At 43.3% G+C, this 26938-nt stretch overlaps 1 protein-coding gene across 1 annotated transcript in view; it reads right to left on the minus strand.

Annotated features, from left to right (window-relative positions):
- The window catches only part of fto (FTO alpha-ketoglutarate dependent dioxygenase), a 148539-nt gene that overhangs the window by 32865 nt on the left and 88736 nt on the right, over positions 1–26938 (minus strand). Inside the window, exon 10 of the mRNA XM_088371043.1 lies at positions 20656–20780. Coding sequence (XP_088227169.1) covers positions 20656–20780 — 125 coding nt within the window. The remainder of the gene's footprint in view (positions 1–20655; positions 20781–26938) is intronic.

Raw genomic sequence — 26938 nt, forward strand, 5'->3', positions numbered from 1 at the left:
ATTATTTGGGATTAATCAGAGGAACAATAAAAGTTCCCAAGTGTGTGCTGACTCCCATTTTATGAGTTTATTAAATGTGACTCATTAATTCTCTGTGTACAGTTTTAAGAGTGTGTGCCCACCATATAACCTTGCTAAATTTTATCCCTACCTCTCTAAAATATTACTTTTTTCAGTTAAGGTTATCGATGTAGAAAGACAGATATTTACTGTACACATTTCGAGATAAACTAATTAATGAAAATGTATTTGATGCCAAGTTCTTTGTTGTTGTGTTGATCACTTCGACAAACCTACTTGACTATTTCCCATGAACTCCCTCATACAAACATGACAGTACAATGAGTAACGACCCACTGATGATTGTTTGCCAAGTCATTAAAAACATGAGACGAGATGACTTAACATCAACGATCCCGTCGTGACAGAACAGCTCAGAAATGTATTCTGTTTGCTAACCCCAAAGCCTTAGGAATTAGTCGGTGCTAATGTGGCCACTTTCTTCACCCCCCCCCGAGATCAAACGGTGACGAGGTGAATCACCGCCGAAGGGATCGGCTTGATAACATGCCTGTGCAAAGGAGTTCTGATTCGCCCCATCTTCATATTCCGACACTAATGATGAGACTCGTACATCTGTTCATGACAAACACCCCAGGCAAAGTATTACAGGGGTTGGATGAAAACATAATTCATTATGTTTATACGACGTAAAAAAATAAGCACACGTACACACACACACACACGGGTTTGTTCTCTTTGGTGACGTTTGTGTTTGATCTCTCGTTCTGATAAAAAACACTAACTCATCCAGCCTGACTTGCTAGGCCATGTTCTGCCCAGAGTGCCTGGGGGGTTTTACCGCACACCTGTGCAAAGAGTGAGACTGGAGAAGTACTTGGGGAGAGCTTGAGTAGGAAACGAGGTAGAGTTGGACAGGATACGAAACAGGGCTTGTGTAAAAGTAGAATTTGTGAACTGGCCTTGGGCAGGACTCGAGTAAACTTGAAATCTACTTTGTCTCGAAGTAAATCCAGCAGTACTCAAGGTGGACCTGATCAGGACTCAAAGGGCACTTGAGCAGGGCTTGAGTAACATTTATGAAAGATTGGCATTACTTCAGAATTAGAACATGTAGGCTTGCAAGACTTGATCAGCATATGGGCTGGACTTGAGCAGGACTTAGGGTCTTGAGGTCCACCTTGTGGTCTTATGTAAAAATTAAACTGACTTGAACGTGACTCAAGCAGGATTGGAATATGACTTGAACAAGACACGGATGAGACTTGAGCAGAACTAAGCCAGGACTATAGCAGCACAGGAGAAGAGACTAGGGTATGAGGAGGACTTGAACAGAACATTAAAAGTACTTGATCTGGTCTTCAATAGGACCTGAGTAGTATTGAGGCCAGACTTCAGTATTAAGGTGCACTTTGGGGAAACCCAAGGGGCTTCAAATGTATTTTAAAAGGACGATTTAAGCAGGATTTGAGTCCGAGTGACGCCCAACTTGCGACTCAGCCCGGGTCTATGGCCTCAAATTGCACAGCTATGTCTGCTTTCGATGGCATGCAGGCATCAGTCCTCAAACCACACCTAGCTTTAGACAAAACCACAAAAAGCCTAGGTGGATTCTTTCATCACTTTAGCCCGTACATTGTAGTGCAGTTCCTTCAAACGTGCACTCCTATCATGTGCGTGCAGCCACTGTCATCTGCATAAAAGCGCACACACATTAGCATGTTGTCATACCCGTGTGAGCGGCAGCTGGGTGTAAATTGCACAAGGGTGTGGCGTAATGAGGACTGATGGCTCACGCCTGCTGTATATTCCGGGAGGGTGTCTTCTGACAGCTCTGGGAGGCGATAAAGTAATAACTAATAATGCGGCAGATAGCGGCGCAACTGTGTGACAACTGTGCCGAGAGAGTGCGAGGCTTGTGTAGCGGTGTCGGGGAGGGAGTGGAGGTAGCGGCGTCTGTGCTAGGGGGGCTTCCTTTCAAGTTTCAAAGACAACCTCCGGTGATGGTTTCAAGCTTAATTCGCTACCTCCAATAAACACACAGGCAGAAAGAGAATACATAAACTGTTTAACAATGGCTCACTTTGAAAATGAAAGCAAGGCGAATGCGAGCAGCCATCAGTCCGCCATTGCTTTTTCATAATCCATCACAACTAGAAACGGAAATTGAAATGAGAGGAGCAGCAGTAGGTGCGCAAAAGAAGCACCGGGGACAGAAAAGCCTACAACCCCTCTGCCCTACCCCTCTTCTTTTCCTACAGAGGTGCATGATTATGCTCAGGTCCTTACAAGGGGGGGAGGCTCTTCCATAAATCATGCCCCCCTCCCCCATTCAAAAAGACTGAAGACAGTCTTTGCTTAGTGACAAGGCTCTTCATCCTTTTCTTTTCTGCATCCGTGCTGTCAGAGTCTTGCCTTTTAATGGCTGTGTTGAATTAATATTGATATTTAATGGTTTTAGATTTGCTAAAGGGTGGTCTGAAAAGTGCAGGGTGAACCTCGAAACTCAAAACTGAAAGGCAGACGTAGTGACCGCAAACAGATCCGGATCCGCTGTTCAGAGACCAAACATGGACAAGGTAGAAAGTGAATCAGTGCAGACTGCCAACTCATAGCAGCAAAAATGCTAACATATCTGTTGTGGACGTCACAAGTGTCATTATGACATTAACAAGCCAAAATCAATTCGCTTGGCTTGCACTCAGCCGACGCAGATGGAAAATCTCTCCGGCCGCACGGCTTGAAAGCTAATTTTAAACACCGTGCGCGCCATCTACGCTCGGCTGTCGGGCCACATTTTGGCGCTGCCGCTAATCTATTTATTTACAGATCTGCAGCTGCGCGATCAATTCTGATCAAGTTTAGCTGGACAAAAGGCGTCGCGACAGCGGGCCGCGGGAACAGGAGAGCCGAAAAGAAAGCACAGACACGTGCGGTTTCGTTTCAAGAGGTAAACCGCAGGTTTGGGTATTTCGGTAGGGGAGGTGGACGGCGGTACTGATCCGTATTTTCCCCCGCTGCGCCGTTGGGTCTCCTTGTAACCGGAGTGGCGACTAATGCCTCGCCAGTGTTTAGAAAAGGACAGAAAGCATTTAGCTGTAATAGCGAGCCCATTTTAATAACAAACCTCAGGAATAAAAGACGGCGCTAGACTTGCAAAAAAATATGAGGCAAGGATTTTCAAAAAGGGGGGGCGGAGAGTCAACCCTTCACCCATCCATTTTGTTTTTTACCTGCGGGCGTTCATCTGCGTTTTACTCACCTTTACCATCACCATGTGAAGTGTCAAAGGGTACGCCTGCTCACACACAGATGCACACAAGCGCCATTCCTGACTGATGCGGTCACATAATAAAGATGCTCTGCTTGTCAGTTATCATTAATTTACGGCTACTTTTTCACCCGCCCGTCTGTCTTTCTGGCAAAATAGGCTTGTTTCAACCGTAGCCATGTGAGTGCTGCTGCTGCCACAATCCAAACACAGTCAACCACAATGAGTTCAAGAGCTCTTTTGAACTTGAAACATCCAAACAATAACGCTTTTAGCCGTTACCATAGTTTTGCTGATGATATTGTTTTGGGAAGCTGAAAGAAACGTTTTTAAAAACAATATGCTTTCAATTTGCTCACCTTTGAAAATAAAGAACGTGTTTTTAATAGTAGGACGCTGATCAATCCAAATATTGATTACGTGCAATTGTCCCGTAGATGACAACGATACTATATAAGGTATAACTTGAACAAAACAGCGTCTGGGAACTTAATCAAGATGGTTACAGTGTTTACATACAGTGCTGTTATAATTTTTTTTTTTGCAAATATAGACTGCATGTCTAAATTCCTGCCTTATAAATTCGAATCATTTCATTGCAGGACCAATAACGACTATTCTGGCATGCAAATTGTAGCCTTTAAAATGTGTTGGCCTGTGTGAACAAGGATTGTTTTGACAGCATTGTAGTTGTATGTGTAACTTTTCCATTACTCAAATGTTTTCTGACTATGATTGTGCCTCAACACGCACCACTCCGTCATTCCGAGCCTTTCCATGTTAATCAATGAGAATTCTTCAAGTCAATAAGTCTGTTCCCATGACCCGTGTAAATAGCATCAAGAGGTAATATAGTTTAGGGTCATGGCCGGTGGGCGTGGGTGCACTCCTAAAGCTCAGACCTGGATGCTTCAGGGGACAGGTCGTCAAAAGAAGAAGCAGGCAAACCCGGTTACAGAAAGGCAGTCCAAGCCTCAGGAGCCCCCATCGGCGACAGGTCCCATGTCACGGATGGCAACCTCCCTTGCGTGGAGCACAGGTAGTGCACCCTGGGGGCCCGCTTAGAAATAAAAACAACACACCAGGACACCTGTGTCTGAAGCTGTAATTTGTCTTTGCCCATGTTCAAGGTGTTTTATGAGCAAAAGGACAAGTTGAAAAAGTGGCTGGGTAAAAGGGGGAAACCTCAAACTCCCAACAAACACCTAGTTCTTTAAATCTGGTGAATAATTCCTTAACTTTTATGCAAGTTACAAAAGTTTACTTGGGAAGTATTTCTCTGTTGTGAGTATAACCGGGCATGAGTGGCTGGGGGTGATTGGTGATCCTTGCCGCTTGCTGTATATCTAATGCCGGGGTATTAGCGAGGGTCCCTCCCAGAGGCAGTGACTACACAGGCTATGGCGAGAAGACGCTCATCAACGTCGAGCCCCCCCCCGCCGCCATTCCACCCGCGCTTTCAAAAACGGCTTTAGCCATTCAAAGCAATCAGCCCGGCTGGGTCGGCCCATCCAGCCCAAATCCTTTCATGGCTATCAGGAGTAACTCACAGCCCGGGCCTGCTGGGGGCAAGGCGGAGACGGAGGCAGTGGGATTCGCTCATAAGGGATTGTGAAAAGGCTGTGACACACGCTTATTCACAGCCCAATAACCCCTCAACAAAAATATAAAGTATAGAAATGAATCTTTCGCAAGATGGGAGTTGGAAACTATCCAGTGGCACAAATAACGGAAGCCCCCTTGAGTACTTAAACAGTCAAAACTTCAATAAAATAGAATTCTATTCTAGTCTTCTAAATTTCAAGTTGTCATAAATTTATCTAATCTACAGTCTGTGGCCTCGCCGTCAACTTGCGAAAGGGGAATGTAGATAGAGGCACAGTGGTGTACGAGGTACATCCTCGCCGTTAATCAAAAAACATAAACACGGCGCTAAAGAACGGAGGCCATCTTGACCTGAAACAGGATAAGGACGACGGGAAAGGACAGAGAAAGGAAGGAGGCTACCATACCGACCTTTGAACATACGGCAATTAGCCGAGGGAGTTTGGGCTTCAGATTCTATGCTCACAATGAGCTGCGAGTAGCGGCGCTTTCAAGTTCTTGACAGTAGGGATATTAAGACAGTAAAAAGGTTGTGCTATCTAGCCTTGGCGCATAATCAAACGGATTAAAGTATGGGAAGCCAAGCTCACAGGTTATCCTCCAGGAAGCGAGTCGTTATCAAAAAGCTCAAAGCGGCTCAATTTTCCTGTATCAGAAGTGTTTTGGGAAGCAGAAGTGAGTTATAGAGTATAAATAAAATTCTTCAGCAAAGTCTTTGAACCTTATCATAGTGTGATCAATGACTGGATCTGCCCCCAGTGAGAGCAGGTGTGGTCCGAGTGGAAGAGTCCAATTCCCGTCAAGCGGACTTGTACCAGTATCTGTGTCAAGGTGAACCAGACTATAGCTAGTCAGAATTTGTCAACCTCACACATACGTTTGGGCCAAAGAGGCGACATTCCATATCCTTAGAGTAAGCTTCTGTAGCCAGGATCCGGTCTTTGGGGTCTTTTTGGGGGGGGCTATGCGATGACACTCATTCTTTTGGTTTGGGTATATAGTACAGTACGCTGCACTGTACTGTTTAGTGAAGGCTAGCTAGTGTTTCACATGTAACCAACAACATTTCATGTCATCTTAATAGCTTTGTAAATAAAACACTGAAGTGAAGGACAAGACTCGGGAAGGATACATACAGTCCTGTAATCATTCGAGGCCAACACCGAGACTAATGCGCGACAGATTAACTTTATGAAAAAGAATAGCATTACAGGCCTTGTCGTGATGAAATCAGCCCGTAGTCTCAAATTTAGCATGTTCATTACCAAAACCACTGTAACCTGCCAGGACTCTGGAATAGCTTCAATACACAGAGCCCATCTGTCTAACGTTGAGCACATTGGAAACAGATGGAGGGCTAAATTATGCTTTTGTCCAAATTGCAAAATAGCTACTTGAGAAAGAAGCTAAAATAACATACAAACAACGGCAACTATGATAACAACCGTGCCTGGAATGAAACGCGGTACAGTAAGAGATCAAAAACATACGACGAAACCAATTCAGCTTCGCTCTTTGAAAGAAGATACCCCTGAAATTAGCGGCCCCGGTATTGATTTACTCTGCAATTTCATGTATTTTTTTTGTTTTATCCTAGACATGGGCTTCACACACACATACACTAAAAAAAATTGAATAAAAAGAAAAACACAAGATAGCGCTCATCAGGTTTTTCCAAAACATAAAAGATTGATACCTTGCTTCTTTTGCCAGACAAAAGAATAATTGAGGAGGCGGTTGAAATTGGTATTTGGAGAGTGCGGCGATGAAAGCAAAAGTGGATTCCCGGGTCCCCAGCATTAGTTTAATAAATCATAATAGGGGAAAATGTTGCAGCGAGGGCACATTTTTTGATCAAATATCTGTGCCTCGTGCTGAAATACGCTCCTTCCCATTACGCACCTCAAATACAATTTCATGATTAGGTGGATTGTGCAAGACAAACTGAGTTAAGTCAAGTTTGAAGAGTGAACGAGGATGACAGGGAAACACGGGGAAACGCTAACAATGTCAGAAGAACTTCAACGAGGATGTTTTCACACTTCTGTTTACTTTTTGGTCCCACTCAGTTGATTAGTTAGTAAACTTGCTACAATTTATTTCCACAAGGTGACTCATCCAAACAAATCCAAATCCATTACAACCACATGAGCTCACGCTCCTTTCTTATTAGGTGCAAGAATGTAAACAGGAAATAAAACTGTAAGAAGGAGTGCTCACAAGGTAAAACCTGCTTTGTTAACTTTAATGATTATGTGGACAATCTAGCAGGCTATAAAGTAAGACAAAAATTAATATGCAAACTTGGAAAAGTCACAAATAAAATATCTTTAAAGATTATGTCAAGAAGTATGACAACATGCTCAGTGCAAATATGAAAGCTTCAATAAGCCACAAATTTCAGGTTTTCTACTGGTGGTCAGGATTGACGCAAAAAAAAAAAAAAGTTGGGTTGTTTTTGACAAAACATCGCAAATTTCAATCAAATTGTTTCATTTTTAACCGAACATTTTTAGGAGTATATGAACGATTTTGTTTTATTAGATAAGGACCAGAGTACAATTGTTGTGTTCACAGCTGACCAAGCAAACGGTAAAAACTAACTCCAGTTCAATTAAAACAGAACCAAAATTGCTAGCCTAGAAGTACCCCAAGGTCCAACTAGAAAGTTACCAACTGTCGACAATAAAACAAAAGACAACTAAACACTAAATAGCCTCTCAGTCTCCTAAAGCCAGCCATCAGACACGGCAAAAAACACATAAGAAAAGATAAACAGGCCTTTATACATATAAAATAAATATTTCAGTCCAAATCACATCAAGGTATAAACAGTGAGCCCTGAGCACATCTCCAATTCTTTTTTCAAAGTAAGTCCCGCTGTTCCATTTCAAATACCTCGGGGTTATGGGTCATAATACCGCTCCCCGGCTTCTGAACACGTTTATTCAGGCATCCTCCTGTAAATAGGGAGAGATTCAACATCAAATATTTCTATTCCCCATGCCGGCCTCTTTCGTCTGCTCGGAGTTGATGTGTGCGTTTGGCTAACAAAGTAATAGTTTCTGCCTTCGACGCGGCAAACCCGGAATACAGAGTGGCAAAAATAATTGAGGCGTAGACTTTCTTTGGTGTCACAATGCATTAGGGCCATAAACAGGACCAGGTAGAAAAATCAATGGAGTTGGCAAAAGTAACCAAAAGATAACCCGGAGCCAATATATGTCAGGAAATTAAACGAGTGTTGCTTATGTTATGGCTCACATCTCGCAGGCCATTAAGGGGAGTAATAAATGTGTTATAAAGCTCTTACAAGCCCCTCAGGCAATTAAAGCCTGAGCTTCAGAGCTGTTTACGAGATTGTTTATTACAGGCTCAGCTTATCATCATTTACCACACAGCGATGGCTGAAAAGGAAGCCCGTAAATAGCGGTTTCCACGTGTGCCGGGTTGAACGGGGCAGTGGCATCTACAGTAGGTGAGGTAAAGAGAGGAGGCGGCTCCTAAGGTGGCCTCTTCATATTGGCCTGGTCCACCAAGTGGAAAAATGAAAAAGTAAACTTTGAAAATTTTCATTGATTTGGATTTTTCCTTTTGTACTTGTACGGTCACAGATGAGCTAGGATCTATCCCGGATGGCTTTGGGTAGGACACCCACGTGCAATTTGGGCTTCAATTAACCTAAAATGTTTGATTTTGGAACGTAAGAGAAAATGTGTCTAAGTACAAACAAATCGGAGGTCAACTACCATCCTGGATTGTCATTGGTAAGTCAATAAGGCCTTTCCTGAGGTTGATCGCAAGGGCGGGAAAATGCTAAAATTCTGACCTAATTATCAGTATGCTTGAATTCCACTTCAGAGGTTCCAATGTGTTTCATCATCACATTTAGGTATTGCAACAATGTTCTTGTCCCTATTTTAACAGCTCAACACAAAAGTTGATGCTACTGAGTGAATGCGAATGATTCATATTAAGAAGCCTTTGCAGCCACTCTGCGTGTCCATTTGCATATGAGAAAAGTGTTTCAAAAGCCTTGTCTATAATGCATAAGAGCCTTTTAGGCCGTGTTTACTTCAACACTCCATCCGTCCCCCTGACAAGCCGTGCAAAGGTTTGCGTCATTTTGTGAGACATGCCCGTTTTAAATTATTCACTCAACTCATCCCTCGTCTTCGTTAACGAATGCCAGTGCAAATCCGCATCGAAAAAGACGGCGCGGTCTACAATGATACTACTTCAACAACACCCGAGCGAAACCCCTCAGGACGAGGCGATAGTAGTCAGTCCTGAAAACGCTGAACACTGCCAGTCCATTTAGAGGCCGCCTGCTTTGTGTACTTTAACAGGCTGTGATTGTAACTAGCAAAGAAGTACACGGTTCGAACAAGTGCCTTTGCCGTAGCGGCTCGATGCATAATTCACCAGCCGTGATGTGCGTCTTAAATGCTTTTGAAATATACATGGCGGCATATGCAAATGTGCTTACTAGCCAGACAACAAGAGAGTAAGGAGCATGAAAGTCCCCTATGGATGCAGATGGTATGTACTTGTGTGAGTACATCTTTGAAGGAGTGTTGTCAGTACATATTAGGCTAGGAAAGGCCATGTTTCCATCCAACCATTTTCTGTATCACGTTTCCTCAGTAGGGTCACAGGTGAGGTGGAGCCTATCCCAGCTGACTTTGAGTCACAGGCAGAAACCTTTCTCGTGCACTCATCAAAACAATAACGTCATTGTCATCATCATGATTTTCATTGGTCTGAATGTTTTGTGGCCACAAAGTGAACTACAGGATTTTTCTTTGCCGATGAGGGCAGATTGGCGCTGTCACATGTTATAAATGAGGCTGCCATGTCTTTATTCCAAGTTTGGAAGCTTCCCCTGACCTGCCACCATCCCTTAGTGATCCCTCCTGGGGTATACGTACTGTATGTATATGCGCTTGTGTGTTTTGGATCAGCCACCGGTTCCCAGCGGTGTATCTTTAACTGGGCCGTCCCGCCGAGCTGCCAGCCGGTTTCCCCCTAGACAGGACAACGGCCCAGCTGACACCCCCACAATAGTGCCAACGCAACTCACGCCCTCCACACACAAGCTGCTCCCCCCCCCCTCCCCACCTTGTCACGGCGTCAAAGACAATTAAAAAAAGAAAGGTAATTAGTATCAAAACTAGAGTTTTCCTCTATTATGAGTATCTTTAGAAACGTGACTACCTGGGAGTTGTCCTTTTTAAATTCTTTTATGCTGCACATAACATGAGGCCATTAAATGTGACATTCTACGAGTGTCGGTTTGACATTTACTGTAAACAATACCTCTCCTTTGTATTTAATGACTCACAGAGTATAAAATGTGACAAGAAAGCACTTCCGTTCCAAATTGCTGCCTCAGATGTCAGTAAATAGATTAAATGAAGGTCCTGCGCATGTTTTCCCTATGCATTGCCCGCAGCGAACATGTGCGGGCTGCCAAAGTTGTTGTGTCAAAGTTGTTGGACATTTTGTTAACAGGATGTGTGCGCTTGGCCCCCGTACGTGCTACATGGTGATGCGTTTACACACTGCATAGCTCGCCGCTATCACCGGGCACTTGTGTAGCTGCTCTGCCGGGCCAGTCTAATTACAGAAGAACAGCGTGCACCAGTCTGGGCCTCCAAATGGCACCATATGTTTTCCCAGATGAAGCGGCTGAGTAAATGGCGCTCACCAATTCAGGTTGCCGCACGTCTGGGAATGCTTCGCTTACATTTACTGTATACAAACCAAAATGAAAGTAAATAAACCATCTAACCTCCTTGTAAAAGTAAGCCATCGGCAATTGACACCATTCACCCAGTCCTTGACTTCTGTTCATCTGAAACAAATGCTACGCTAACCAGTATAGGCAACTCGCTGTTAAGTGAAATATTTTTTGTAAATTTGACAATTTAGTTGTCAAAATATTGTGTTTAGCTTTTTTAATAATAAAACTATTTTATCATTTTGACTGTTTTATTAAAAAAATACTATTCTAGCTTTTAAATGTAAATACAATGCATAATTTTGACAAAATATTTATTACTAGTTGAGAAACTATATAGCCATGAATGGTCAAAAAAAATGGTAATTTCTGGAATTCACTCAATCCAGGTAGCTTGCTACATTACATGTATTTTTCCACAGCTTGGGTGGAGGTCTGGGCTCCACTGACATTCTAGTCATACGTGGTCATTACAGAATCACTAAAACAACACATTTAATGACACAGTACTGCAGGTCTCTTGCCGTAAGATAACAGACTTGTTAGGTTTGAATGCACAGCGTAAAAAGAGGCTGAAACTCTTTGAAGACGTGAGTGTAAGTGGCCGATGGCGGCGGATAGCTGCGGCTTAGTGGCTCCTCATTATGTGCTGTAGCAAGCTGATTAAAACCTTTAGATTTGTTCCCAGCCTGCAAGTGCAAATGCGGGTTTCTAGAAGAAAAAAATGAAATAATAAAAAAAAAAAAAAGACCCTGGAAGCGGTCCGCCCTGTGTTATCTCGTCTTTCAGCCTTGTCATACTAATTACAGTCTGTATTTACTTACACTCTCTTTTTGTTTTCTGCCCTTTGATAGGCATCTGCGAGCGCCGCTGCCGAGTCTGTTCTCATTAACACGTCGACAATGTGAGATATATCTATCTAGTGATGATGGTGATACGGGCAGGGGAGAAAAAAAAAGAGGTCACCGTATAAATGCTGTCTTTCTGCAGCCACAAAGATTTGTCGCAGTGTTGTCAGTGGCACATCAATTTGCACTTGAGGGTTCTAATGGCTGCCAAAAGACGACAAGGTGTCAAGCTTAGGATGAAACAGAAGGCTTCACAGCTGTATTACTGTTATGTGCCAAGTCTTGACATGGAAGACAATCAGTTGTTTCATCTGAAATTACCCATAACAGATTTTATTTTCATTAGAATTAAAGAGGCTTTGATTTCTTCAGGACTGGACAAAAGTGGACTTAATAAATAAAAAACAAAAAAACATTTTAGCTCAACAGAACTAAAATCTGACTGTCATCTGCGTAGCAGTAGAAGAAAATATGTTTTGTTAAAATAAAACCTAGTGGGAGTAAATACAGTGGAAAAAAGCAGGAGCCCCAAAGTAGAACCCTGTGGAACTCCAAAGGGGAAGGGCAAAGCAGGACACAAAACTGCCTGCCTGTTAAGTTGGAGCTAAACCACTCCAAAGCGCAACAACTAATGCTTTAATGTAAAACCATTACAATACATTATGCAGGTAAAAATTCCAACATGGCCGCCCCGTGGGAAAACAGACATAACGAACACGCTCCATAGATTACCAGCATGAGAACACACCCGCAAAGGTTATCTGGGATCCTCAACGACACTGCTCAACCGCAGCACATAAATCTGACAGCGCACGCCGAGGCTCCTCACATTCCTCGCATAACGTCACAATACCCGACAGTGTATCACATGTACCTTTCACCTGGAGCGCACACACCTTGAGTGCGACGCGGCAACAGTGCACCTGGGCCAGGCCACACCTGCTGCATAGCGCCGGGCCATCACATGAATCAGTCTGACTAGTTTCCACACAACTGCAGGAATGTACCACAACTTACTTAACAGTCCAGGTGTGTGTATGAAAGCCATACGTGTAGCCATGCACAGAATGTGCGCAGGTGGGTGTCCTCATGGCACAAACGTGACCTTTAAGTGGAGCACTGAGGGCGTCCCTTCTACCAGCTGGAGAAGTGACGACCTGGGAAGTGAGAGGACTTCAAGAGTGCCGCTGTCCTTGTCTCACTGCGACCCTTTCTCATTACTTTAAAATTAAGCAGAAGGTTATGAAGTTCGGTTTTATCGGCATGTTTAATGGACTGTACGATGTACACAGAATGTGTACACCCTGAAGTAAAACGATCACAATTGTGGCCTAAGTGTCAATATGTTGCGTGGCCACTGTTCTTTAAACAATAATTTGAGATGTGTTTGAATCTAGTGGAAAACAATCTGATATGATCCAGTCGGTACATGTCATCAAGTATTACCAGGAGATGACACTCGTGTACAAACTTGTGCCCAGAGCATATTGATCAATGTCAGTGGAATATATAAAAACATTGTCTAATCGGGGCAGGGCCCAGCTGTTTACATGGTTTACCGCACACGTCATGTGATTCAACGGAACGGCCTCTGTATCAACTTCCAGCTAAAATATAAATGACCGCGTTGGCCGCATTCTCGCAGGTGAATTGTGCTGCTGCTACAATTATCTTAATGCCTGCGCTGCCAGGATGCCGGGGGTACCAAATGCTGCTGTCAACCCAGGGGTTTAATTAGTTTGGCACGTGTGCCGCTTATAATCACCTGCCATTACTGGCTCTGGCTGCATCTGCTTAAACGTCTGTCGGAGGCAGGGGGTCTTTGCATGTGTCTGGAGGTAGGGTAGGTTGAGTTGGGCATTGGTGGGTGTGTATTTTGATTATGGAACACAAAACCAACATGGAATCTAGACACAAAGGTCTATAATATTTTTATGTTACTTATTTATTTATTTATTTGTGTATTTTTTATTTATTTGAGATCAGCTATGAGGTATGTTCATTTGGACAAAGAGCTTACAGGTACAACCTACAGTTGAAAATAGTAGACCTTTTAAGTTAACAAGGCTAACAGAGTTACGTGACCATCGGCCTTAGTAGTCGAAGACGTTTTCCCACAGACCAAACGGTCTCCGAGTCCTCCGGCTCCAGTACGACAATGGCTGTAAGCAGCTCTATTATTCCCACAAAGTTCTCATTTAGCAACAAAGCGAGGTTTCAATATTATGCCGCCTGCAAAAACATCTGTCGGGGACTTGTGTGGCAACACTAATTACAAATATCTGCAGTAATCCGCCGCCGATAAGAGAGTCATTACTCCAGCAGACATTTATCACTGCGGGATTGATGACCCATTTCAGAGGGAGCCTTTGTACGAGGAAGTGAAATCGCTGATATCCCCTTTATCCGACATCGCCATCCATTCGTCAGGAGGCGAGCTAGTTAGAATTGTAATTAACAGCTTTGGACTTTGCCCCTAATAGAATTTTTGCAGGGACTGGCAGATTGGCATTGGGGAAGGGGGCGGTGGGCAAGCGGAGAGGGGGACTTTTATTGTGTTTTTCTTCTCTTTATTCTCTCGCTAATTGCCACTCGGAATGGCTGAGGAGCTGTTGTGTCACGAAAGTGCCACAGCAGAATGCCAAGTTAAGTCTTTATTGGGCTCCGAAACATTTTTGGGCACTTGGATTGATGCTCAACAGCTGTTATACAAGTCAAAACAATTTTACTGTAAAATATAATTATATGAACACATGGGGCTGTCATGTGCCACCAGTGTAATTTTTTTTGGTCCTACTCCTTCATGCATGCAGTTACACAAGTTGGCATGAGCATGCCTATGACCCAAGTTTTTCAACCATGCTGGGGCCAAATGTACTGTTCCTGACCTGAATATTTAGTCATTATTATTAAAATGTGTAATTTTTATTTTTTTATGCATGCATTTGTTCAGATTTATTTTTAACTTTATTTGTCTAGTTATTTTTTTTATAAAAATACGAGTAATTTATTATGCCATTTTTATTTTTGTATATTAATTTACGTGCCGTATACATTTACTTTATGAATATTATATTCTAATTTCTTTTAGTGTGTATCAAACTCAAACACACGTGGTCGCATGTGCACACTTGTGAAACGGCAGATGATCACAGTCAGTGGCCACTAAAGGTCTGGCCTCCTGCCGGCCGCATCCCATTTTCTTCGAGGTAATGAACACAGACAGCTTGGGGACTGCCCCGTGAGCTTGTGCCACCTCTCGCCAAGTCCCAGACCCACAACCCCCCCCTGCTTCAAGACCCTAAGGTGACAGGGACGGCAGAGATGTTCCCTACATTGACAGGTCGTTCTTACCTAGCAGACTCACTACACACGTTGCCCCCACACGCAAACAAAGATGGAGCACAACACGAGTGTTGCTACTTTTCACATGTACACAACGTATTTACACGAGACACACTCATTAACAACACATACACTGCGATACTGCCCCTGTGTAATTTCTCCAGTGCACGGCTGGTGACAGGAGCAGCTGCGGCCGCTACGGCAGACAGATGAAATTTTCATAACTATCTCCTCCAACTTCCATCCTCACCTTCAGGATAATTTATGACCTGCCTGCCAGCTTTGAAGAGACAATATGCTACCTATGAAATGAAGCGCTCCGGCGCTGTAGGTTATAATTAAAGAGAGGGAAAGTGTGTGTGCACGTGTGTGTGTGTTTATCGCCAGGTAAGATGGGAGAGGGGCAAAAGGGAGGCGATGAACATGTGGCACTTGTGTCTCACGTGTGGATATGCGTTTATAGGACACAACTTTCGTTCATTATGTAGCAAAACAGCAAAAATGAACAATTATTTAGTAATAAAAAAACTATGATAAACAATTCAAATGTGGGGGGAGGGATTAACATTAAAAACATTCTACAACCAAATTTTATCACAAGAATAAAATGTGTTTGTTATTAAGAGAGACCAAAAAATCTACCAAAGTCATAATAGAGGAATGCATGGGAACACAATTTTTGGAGTTAAGGGCCACCATAAGAACGGGTACGGCATCTTTATGGGAGAACACACACGCCCATTACCTCAAAAGCGCTGCACTCACTCCTGCCATTTGTTGCACATTGCCTACCACACATCCTGACCCAATGATATTCTATCAGCTCTCTGGGATGTTGGCTTTAACCACCAAGAATGTTCTTATTTTCCCCAACTACCCGTAAAACAAGCGTAAACCAGTTCCTTCTGCCTCACTCGTCACCGCAAATGCAAAATCCTGTTTCCATATATAATAAAAAAAAAAAGAGCTTAATGGGTGAGCGTCTGCGCAGGAAGGCTTTTTAAATATCTGTGGCACGTTTAGTGGCGTTTTGGCATTGCAGCTCTTCTCATGACTCAGATGCAAGGAAACAAACATGAGGGTCACAATTATTCCTTCCATTGCTTTGACCACACAACAAGTGAACACATGTACTTACATAGTACAAAAAAAAATCATGATTCACTACATAACTTGCGTTACACAACTTCAAAATTACTGACTTGTTTGTGCGCATGGCCTGAGTATGTCAGCAGCAAACGATGGAAAATGCATTCCTAAAAGACTGACACATTCAGGTGTATTTTCCAGCCTGGAACCAATAGGGAGGACTACTTGTTCTTCAGAAGCAGAAGCTTTGAGGCTGAACTGAGGTCAGGACAGAATATGGGGGGCATAAGAATCCATACTTTACCATCGAGTGCACCTTGCAAACGGTTGTGGGCTACGATGGCCGCACGGACATGTCTGAGATAGAAGCGGACAAATTAGATGCAAAACATTTGCACACTTTTGGGTGAGAACTTGGAAGTCAAGCAGGAAGGGGTTTCGTTCCACAGTCTAAGAAGACAATGAATCATTTGATGGCTTTACAGCAAAGACACTGTAGCTCTTTAAAGGCCGACACTAGCCACATTAGATAAGGCTGTGCATCTTAATTGTGGACACGACACTGACAAGTCCTGCAAATCCCAACAGGGACAGGGGCATCTCTATTGTCTCCCAAGTCTTTGTCCAACCCCTGCGTTGGAATAGAGGCAGAGTTTTGAAAGGAACAACACAAAAGACATGTCAGCACTCCAGGAATGAAGTGTGAGCCAATGGAGGTCTCTCTTCCCATCGCCCTCCCCGCCTCGCAGGGTCTCTAAGCATCCCCTCAGGGGTGATACGACACTAGTGAGGGTCATCCCCGACTGGGCAAGGCTTTAACGTCGACACTACGGCCCCTCGCTGGCCCCTGGTGACCCCCAGCTTTTGATGACAGACCAAGTCTTTTATGGAGCCGTACCCTGTCCAGGTGAGGACAAGAGGGGATGACAATGGCAGGAAACATAAAGCTCAAGGGTCAAGACGGACAGCTGAGTGATGAGTGCAGCTGGGAGGGATGCGGACCTTCTTTTGACCAGATCAGCTGATGGCGTCTTAAATGGTACAACGTGGGGTCATCGGTTTATAAAATCTTTGGTTACGAATAACAGAGACAACAGTATTGTGCTCTGGCGCTCTCTTGGGGAAAATTGTTAGGTTGCATATTTAGTCAAATGCATCCATCCATTTTCTGTAGCGCAATTCCAGCCTGGAGTTTGGCCAGGAGTTTTAGGGCACATGTAGACCAACATTCATAACTATGCACAATTCAGAATATCGAATTTATAAGACTGGAAAAAAAACTTTTGGTTGACTGCCGACAGTCACAAACAAAACAAATTCTAGCCTAGCACAGTTTTTTTAGGCCTCTATTTGCATTGGCTTGCTACAAGGTCAGACTTCACACCTCCCGAAAAAAAAAAAATGCAAATGAAACACCCAAAACTAAGCGGCAACACAAGGACTGGCAGATGTTCAATTGTGGATACAACCTTGTAGAATTCCATTAAATGCAACTTTTTGCACATTTAGAACTCCACAAATGATCGACTCGGTTTAGATGACCATTGTTTGACACGCATAAAAAAAAAAACAATGATGCATTGATGTCACGATTTAGAGGTGCCATTACTGAGCGCTGAGCCGAAAATGACCACTGCGATGTCTTTATTCACATATCCGGGTCCAACTGTTTCCAGCGCCAAAGGTCATCTGCTGTCTTTTCTCATGGCTGAAGGATGGGAGGACCAAGTTTGCCAAGTCAGGCGCAAACGCCGCCACTTGGCTCATAAACACCTCCGCCTGTCACCCCCACACACAACCCCTCCATCACACACCCACTCTTTTCTCCAGCACGGAGGCGAGGTGGGTTTGCACTCTGTTAATCTTTCACTGGAGGCCTGCTCTCTTTTAAAGAGTGGCCCTCTGGAGAACAGAGGCGGGCGGTGAAATAGGGCTAGTAAAGGACGAGAGTGGATAAAAGAGCAGGAAGAAAAAGCTACAGAGAGGAGCCAGATGGGCACCTTCACAGTCCATTTATCAAACCCAATGTGGGCCCCTCCCCTCCCCTTTTCCCCGCTGCTCTCATGTCCTAAACCCCCATGTAATTCTGTAATGATTTTCATTATCGTATAATGACCTTACAAAGCCTACAGCAGTTTGCATGGTCAGTACAAAACTCGCAGCTGTTCCCCTCGGTGTTTGTCCGCCCGCTGTGACAAAGCACTTTGTTTTTTGTGGTGATGCCCGACCTTTGGGTTCTTTGGGAGCATTGGTTTGAGGTGACCTCGCTGTATAGGTTCAAGATTGGTGGACTCGGACAAAACACAACATCCTCGAAAGAATCAACAAAACAAACGGGAGCGGGTTTTAGCCACTCGACACAACCTGATGCTTTGAGTCGGGCAAGAACGGCCATTTTTTTCAGACCCTCAGAGTTCTTTACCATGAGGTGCCATACCGAACCACCAGTGCCCAGTTGGAAAGTGTGATAACACATTTAACACACCCGCTCGTCATTCACACCTGAGACGTGACACTAACACACATGACGAGAGAAAACCGGAGCTTAATTTTCACTCACGAGTGTACTCACTTTTGTTACTAGCTGTTTAGACAATAATGGCTACGTGTTGAGTTAGTGTTGTTTGAGGGAGTTGCTATTTGTGTATGACGAACCTGACACCAAAATTATGAATTAAACTTACTAAAACATGACCTATTGTCATCGTTTAGATACTGAATCCTTATTTATTTTTATCTGGATGTAGACAGGAAGTGGTAATTTTGAGCACCTGGCATATCGAATGCTAATTTTTCACATGACATTTGGATATGCCATTTCTGATCCAGCTTTCCCTGTTCCCTGGATATTACGTCTTGCTCTACAATATGCAATTCACCCGCTCTGCTATTTCTAGTCACAAACAGCACACACACACATGCACATACACACACACACACAACAGATAATACATCAATTTCCAGTGAGCTCAATGAGGCCATTTACCGAAACGGGATGCGGAGAGCGGCATCTATCACAGAATTAACGGTGCACTTTGGGGAAAACCATGTTACCAAAGGAAACTCAAGAGAATAAACAAATATAAAAGGATAACTTAACTTCTTTGGACTCAGGGAAAAAAAGTGAGAAACCTACCTTCCTTGTAAACCCCCCTGAGAACATTTCATTCGTATATTTTGTTGAAATTGCTATATGTGAGGTTTTTTTTGTTTTATGAAAATAGATGTAAAGGGGAAAAAAGTACTTTAAATTTGCATTCCATCAAGCTGGTAATCTCTAATCAGTACCAGTACGTCTCACTTAACATTGCACCCAGCCATGTGTTTAGTTTTGTGTAAATGCTATCTGTTGACAGCCACTTGAAAGGATGACCCCTGGCTTTTTGGCAAGTGGTGGTGGTGGTTGGGAGGGAGGGAGGGGCGGAGGGTGGGGTGGGGGGGGTCAACGTGTGTAAAGGGGGAGAGGAGATATCGGGAGCAGCTGGAGTTCAAACACATTGTGTGGGGGGCGCTTGACCTCCTTGAAAACTAATCTAATCACTCTTTCACTGTGGGTAGAGTAAACGTATGTCTGCCCTCGCTGACAAGGATGGAGCGTTTCCTGTACAGGGCTGTGATGATATTGCATGTCAGCATCAAATGATGCATTCAAGAAAACGAAAAAGGACTTGCTACCGCTGGGCAAAATGATGTAGCCCAATATTACTTAAATGCAACATAGCTTGGGAAGGGGTGCTGTTCCCATGAGTTGTAAATATACATACAAGTAATAAAAAAAGATGCATAGTAGTGATTAGAATTTCTCTATTATGGGCCTAATAAAGGCTAATTTTATTCTATCCAATTCTAATCTAGTGTGGTAAGTTTGGCAGGGGAGACAGGGCTGATGTTTGGGCTGGTGGGTGGGGGACGGGTGACTAGGCAGATGGTGTTGGGATGGCTTCTAGCTTTCAGCACTCGCGTCTTGGAATGCACCATCAGAGTCGTGGGCGTCGACGCGGCCAAGCAAGGTGTGTGGAAACAGCTTGTTTACAAGACTCATCTGGACCGGGAGACCTTTTCGGGTCAACTGGGGGTGACACGTCCTAAACAGACGGCCATCGAGAGAAGACTAGGGCCTTGTGTGTCATTTTTCAGAAGCTAAGATGGGGTTTTTTTTCCCTTTAAATACTTTCTGGTTTAAAATCTTTTTTGTCGGGTTCTGGACTGTGTCTATTTGAGGTTTGTGTTTGGGGATGTGCGTGTATGTGTTTGACACGGGGGTCAAGTCTGAGCAAGACAATAAGCAGGGTAATCATATGTGACCGTCGTTAGTTTATACAAGACTCGGAGTGGTGAGAAGCAACAGCTAAAACAACAATCAGTGCATGTGTGTTTTCCGCAAGTGTGGCCATTCTTTATCTGAAGCCATGAGCAGCGTGGTGCTCTCTACACTCTTATCAAGAGGGAAGGAAGTGAACAGATTTATCCAGGACACACGTGAGCTGTGATAGGTGCCAGGCCCAGGGAGAACAAACAAAAACATCAAACATGTATATGTGTCCAGAATCCACAAAAGGAAATTCATTATTTGTTTCAAAATAGACCGATAGGATTATTTTATATGTATTACACCTTGGGAAAATTATGGTCTGGATTTTTGCCAGATGGATTTAAAAAAAAAAAAAATTGAAACATGAGAACTATTCAGCCAGAGTCGATGATTTACTTTACTAATTTTCCGTATGCGTTACCTGTCTCTCCACGTCTGCCTCTGCTGGTGTCTGTCTATCAATGCAGACAGGAGTGTCTCTGCCATTTCTCTCCTGACCTCACTTGCTTGGCCATCCTCCTCTACTTTAGCCAAGAACAGCATAGTCTGAAAGGCAAAAAGAACAAATAGGAGACCCTTGAACATTTTGGACAAATGTTTTATGTTGTGCCACCATGGATGAAGCAAAGTTATGTAAGGCATGTTTGCAAGCGTAAACTGTTAAAAAAATTAAATTTGAAAAAACCCCAGAAACTCAGAAGATACTTTTTTGGGGGAGAATTTGACACATTTGAATATGTTAAATATTTTTTTGAATGTGTCCACATATTTTGAGAATGATTCCAAATGTTCAGATAATTTCATATTAAAACAAAATTAACATACAGAAAATACAGTTGAAAGTCAGTTTGCAACATTTGCAAACTCCAATTTTTGTTGTTGTTCTGCGTGTTTCGGGGTTTTTGTAATTAATGTCAATTGTTTTGTCAATAGTGCTTGTATTTTGTTTTTGATGTTTGATTGTGGGTTGTTGACACCTAATGATATAAATACATCAATGAAAACTAAAATGAAAAGTAAACTGCAGATTTCAAATTGGATTTTGTTCGAGATTGCTTTTCGGCCCGAGTGTCTACTGCGACAGCCGCGGGCTGGCGGCGTCGCATAGTAAGTCTGGCATTTCAGTCAGTTTCACATCAGAGGACGGGCAAATTACATCCAATATTAAAGCGTGAGTCAATTAATCACGGCCTCGCACAGCACAGTGTAATGTACGAGTATCCCCCTGTTGAACATGAATTACGGGCTGGCTTAAAAGTGTGACGTGGCACATCAGCGCTAATCGGAGGCATCCTGGCAAACCTTCGCCTGCAAAAGTCCTCCGTCGCTTTTAAGCCGGTTGAGGGGGAGTCAAATGAAAAAGGATCTGGCAGTCCAAATTAAATGCGGCGCTGTCAGCCACAGTCAAATCCTCTCTTCCACCCACCCCTCCTTCGATCCTTCACAGACTCTTCTGGCTCTTTGAATATCCGTTAAAAACGTCGGGGGCCTTCTCCAAGCCGCCTGTGAAAGTGATGGATCTGTAACTCTGACTGACTGTGATGCCTTGTTAAGAGCATTCGCTTCCCGTCATATCCACCAGTCAAGTGCATTCATTTTTTCCCATTAACAGTCACCCGCCTGGAGAGGCTTCTTCGCTTGCTTAAAAAAAAAAAAAAACACCCACAATGCAAGGGGACACACTATTTTTTGCCTTTTTTGGTGACAATCTACCTGTCTGTCTTAATTCCCACTGAAGAAAGGTTTGATTGTTTCTGTGTGTTTCCAAAGGAGAGCGCTGTGATTCGCAGACAGTATAATGCGCTTACATCTTTTCCAAGACAGGTGTCCTAAAATAAAGTGTCTCCTTGAGTGATTACATTTGACTTTGAGGAGACACCAAATATTAAAGTGACCGGATGAAAACAGTGACTGTGACTCTCCGCCAATGATGACTAACTTTGGTTCAAAACATCCTCCAGGGATGGGTGACAGGTTAGAAAATTCATCGACACTGGGGCCCTGCAGCACAGACTTATGTAGGATTTAAGATCTGTTATGAAAGAAATTGCTCAAGGGCACCTCGACAGTAGTTAGACACTAGTCATTTAAGGCAAACCCAACAACACACAACTTCTGTGGTTATTTTGAGCTGCTTCAAGTAACCCACAAAATAAATCGAAGAATGTTTTTAGTATGTTCAGTTTAGGCCTTTGTGGGCAATACTTAGCTGTCTTTGATTTCTTTATGTTTATATCGGTACACCACAGAATTAGATCTACAAACTTGATGATATACATTGCCAATACTAAGTTACCACAAGTCTAACCAAAAAACAGATTTTATTGTGTTTTGCTAGATGAATACATGTGTGCTAAAATGACCACGGTGTTGAAAGGGACCCTCGGGTTTACCCTCGGGCTGATCCCTCGGTTATTTAGCCAGGCCACTGTTTGTTTGTTGGTCAAGCCTGGCATCAGTCAGCACAGAGCAGACAACATTAATTTGTCTTTCTTACCGCGTCGACTAAATTCAAACCCCTCCTTCTGTGTGTTTACCCCCTGATGGCAGTAGCTGTCCTCAAGCCTCCACACCCTCGAACCAAAAGCTGACCACACAGGTCCACTCAACCCAGGACACATCCTCAGGTGAACCAGAGGGCAAACAGGACCTAGGCAGCTCAGATGTTTGGGACTCCAAGCATTAAAAACAATCCTGTTTATTTTACTAAAGACCGACATAAACATGGCTAGTCTAGCCAAGCAAGGTATGTAAACAAGCACAAAGTCAGGCTAGGCTCATCAGGGAGCAACTACGATTATCAAAAGGTAAAATTCCGTCTTTATGGCGTGCCTATCAAAAATGGTTTTAAACTAGACAGGTTTTTTAAAAAAAATGTTCCTACAGTTTTGGGGGGACTGTTAATAGCCTTGGAAATGCATTAGTCGACTGACACCAAGACTTCAAATATACTGACCACCAAATAGCAAAACATAGACATGGTCTGGAATGTTGGATCAAGAGTATTAGAGGAAAAATAGTAGTAAACCTCACAAATGAATTTTGAAACCTTAAAGTTTTGGGTAGTGACTGACAGTTCTTCATTATATGAATTAATATTTTATTTTTCGTCAAAATGATGTGGTGATTTTGGCCAAACACCAAAGCTTCAAGTTCAAACGAGCTTGCGCTAAACTGTCAACGGATATATTTGACAAGCTCAACCGCAATGATATCTGATTTTACAGAGCCACGCCAGCTTGGCAACCTCTTCCCTGTCTCAATCTCTTCTTGCTTTCTAATACAAGAGCCCAATATTGCTGGGGGGGCATCCGGTGCTTCGCCAAGGAGGGAAAAAAAAGCTATGGCTCACAAACAAACAACTGGCAACCTGTGATCCTGTCAGACCAGGTCGTCGTCCGGACGAGTTATCTGTGCGTGTTTGTGGCACACCACTGTTGAGTAACTTTGCTCCTGAGGGCAAACTCTCCACTGGTGGCAAAATGGTATTAAGCCCGGGAAGAAAAAAAAGTGCAGTGACTGTTCTGTGGCATTACAGAGGTTGGTGTGTAGCATTTGCTTGCTGCCACATGATTTTAGAAGGTTCATATTTCAACTATTAATTATTTTCCATTGTGGAAGGAAAAAAACAAAACAATACTTCTAGTCACGATTAAATTCTATTTCTCGTTCCTGGCTAACTTTATTACTCAAGCACGGTTTAAATAAAATGCCTGTTTAGTTTTGTATTTTATTTTTGTATTATTGTGTAAATTGGGGATGTTTGCCTGACTCATTAGAATTGTTGTCATTAAAAAATACAATGTCTTCGAAAAGAACAAAATGCACGGTGTTGATATGTCCTTGTAACGAAAGGCCTTTGTGCTGAACTCGCCCATGCAGTGTTGTTGCCCCCCATCAATAATGTCACAGGGCAAAAATAGCTTTCACCATACACAGCAGGTTATATGGAGTGTAAAACATTAGAAAAATGTGTCTGCAACATCAGAGTAACATGTTTGAAGTGAAAAGGGGCTGGATGGGTGGTTGGCTTAGGGGGGGAGGATGAAGACACTCCCAAAAAGGGAAGAGTCCTGTCAAGTGATTTTCTTTGAAGGCATTGTAACACAGTCAAGTGGGCAGAGAGCCTTTCTATGGCCCCAGAAGCAGTCCATCTTGCGTCTAGAATACAAGTCGCTTAGAATGGACATATGCTTTCCACAGGATCAAATGGAGCAGAACTCCCAGGCTTTTGTGGCACTCTCTTTTTCGGGGCCACAAGAGAAGAAAAGGCAAATCTGTTGCCGGGTCGTTGTCCCACTGGGGGCCCACAAAAATCACATAAAAATTCACCGGCCTATTTCTTACAAGGCTTTTTTTTGTCCTGAGTCACATAATAAAAGGGGTGTGGATCCAGTTGGCCCTAATGGCTAAACCACCTACTTCCTTTCAGAGTCAGGAAGAGGCTACATATGCTTGCGTACTCCTCATTGGCCGTATGAGCATGGAACCATCTATCACTGGGACACCGCAGAGGTGAATGCGGGACAATGCGGTCCGAGTTGGGCAGAGATGTTACGCAGCGAACGAGACAGTCAAGGCCCTTCTGCTCCCTTTAACGGCCTCTTTTCTCTCTTTTTAGTGTATGAAAAGCCTTGTCCGGATTCTTGCTGGATAGCAGATTGGGATCAGCACCTCAGCTTCTTGCCAGTAAAAAGCTTTTTGCAAACTGGGACCAAGGCCAAACAGTCTACAGTGATACATAAGTACCGAGCTTGCGGGATTGCTAAACTAATAAGTAAAAAAAGGGGGGGATGCTATTTGTTAAAGAACTTGCTTTGGAGACATTGGAGTTATAAAAGTCATGATTACAATACGTTTGAAGAGATTATCGGTTTAAAAGAATCAGATGAGGAACAGGAAATACAGGCAGTACTTTTTGTGTGGTATGGCTCACCTCAGAGTCGAGTCGAGTCGAGACATGAGACCAAACCGAGAAATTGTACGTACTGTCCTTCAAAAATTGTAATTTATTGTTAGGTTAAACCCGACACACACACACACAGATTCCATCCCTACTGTATTCTAAAATTGGACAAAATCGTATTTATGCAAGGACAATCGCAGACCAGAAATTCCGATCCTTCAGCTTCAATCATAAACACCGAGCAAACTTTCAACATCCCTCCAGTTAGTGAACCGCTAACACCGTCCTGCGCATCCCCTCACAGATAGAGAGATCTGACGTGACGGTGTTAAACGGGCAAGATGTAGGACGACGTAATTAACGCTAGTCCTTAAAGCGGGCCCGCTTTGGCTCCACCGGGAGCGCCCGATATAGCGCTCATTAATTCCTATTTGTGCATAATGAGAGGGTCATGTTAGATGTAATAAATGGCTCTTTTATTTGGGCGAGAGCTGCGGGGCGGCATCCACTGCTGGCTAACAGTCTCATAAACACCCTTAAGCAGCTCTCATCAGGCTCATTGGGTGGGGAACGATCACATTCAGCAAGCATAATGAATCAGGTGGACTGAGAAACTCCTCAACGCCCCTTGCTAATTAAATACAGAGACACGCTGCATGGTTTTGCGTAATATTAGACTCATTTAACACTAGCCGTGTTTTCCCATCTTCCGAAGTCGATGGTAACCTCGTTGGTAGGCTTTGTTCAAAAGGTTAAACTCGATGTCATAAGCAATCGCAAATGTCATGAAAAGTAGCCTGAAATTGATTCTCTCTTCCTTTCAAACTAAAGTCAAATCTAATTAGGTCTTCCATTCCTCAAGATAATTAGTTACACGGCGTAACTCAAGTCTAAAGTGCATTTTCCCGGATTTGCCATTTAATCCCCTTGATGGAATCAGATCGTATCAACTCTAGTATTCCAGGACTGAGTTATTTTAAGATCATACACTGTATACAGTATGTTGAACATTCAGCGTTCAATGTAAAAAGTGCCAGTGTCGCTAACCCCTTTTGCCAGATTAAAGCGGACGCCATTTGAGGGCGTGTATGACTCCGTAATCCAATTATATGTTTCAAGAGGTCTTCTGTGCCGCGTGTGGCATTGTCCGTTATTGTTTTGTGATGTAGTTGCTGTGAGGTTTTCTGTTTTTTTTTTCTTCCAAGGGCATCTTAATCATGACAAAGCCAATCCAGTTGGAAACTCAGAGGCAGGGTAAAAACGGTCTCCGACAATCACATTTTATTTTCAGCATTTTTTCAAAACTTGCCATATGAAAGAGTTTACAACAAATAATTTGCATATTTTTTGATTATTTTTTTTTCTTTACCACATTTTTGGGTGCTTTTTGTTGGAAGGCTATTGACTGACATGAAACCTTCAATAAATGCATTCACCACTATTTAAGAAACTAAGGTCCAATTTTTGACTATAATTTAATTTGGCTATCTTTAATGTCAAACTTTTCTTAGTCATCTTAGCACTTTTTAACAAAAACCCTCCTTTTCCCACGTCTTGGTATGACACAGGAGGAATAAGCAGGTCCCCTGCAGCCAACGCCGTCGAATGCGATTAAAGCCAGCCGGTGATTAATCTGTGCTGCCCCATAATTCCTCTTTACCACTTTAATGGATGTTATCTCTCCTTCTCTTGAAGGAGCTTATCTTGCTGATCAGGGCCAAGGATGAAGAAAAAGTAAGGGTGGCTGTAGGTAGGACGATAGATGAACCAACAGGGTGGGGTGGTGGGCAAGCAAATC

This window comes from Syngnathus floridae, chromosome 3 (genome assembly GCF_059516105.1).
Source record: "Syngnathus floridae isolate MCC-2025c chromosome 3, RoL_Sflo_1.0, whole genome shotgun sequence".
NCBI classification, from domain to species: Eukaryota; Metazoa; Chordata; class Actinopteri; order Syngnathiformes; family Syngnathidae; genus Syngnathus; species Syngnathus floridae.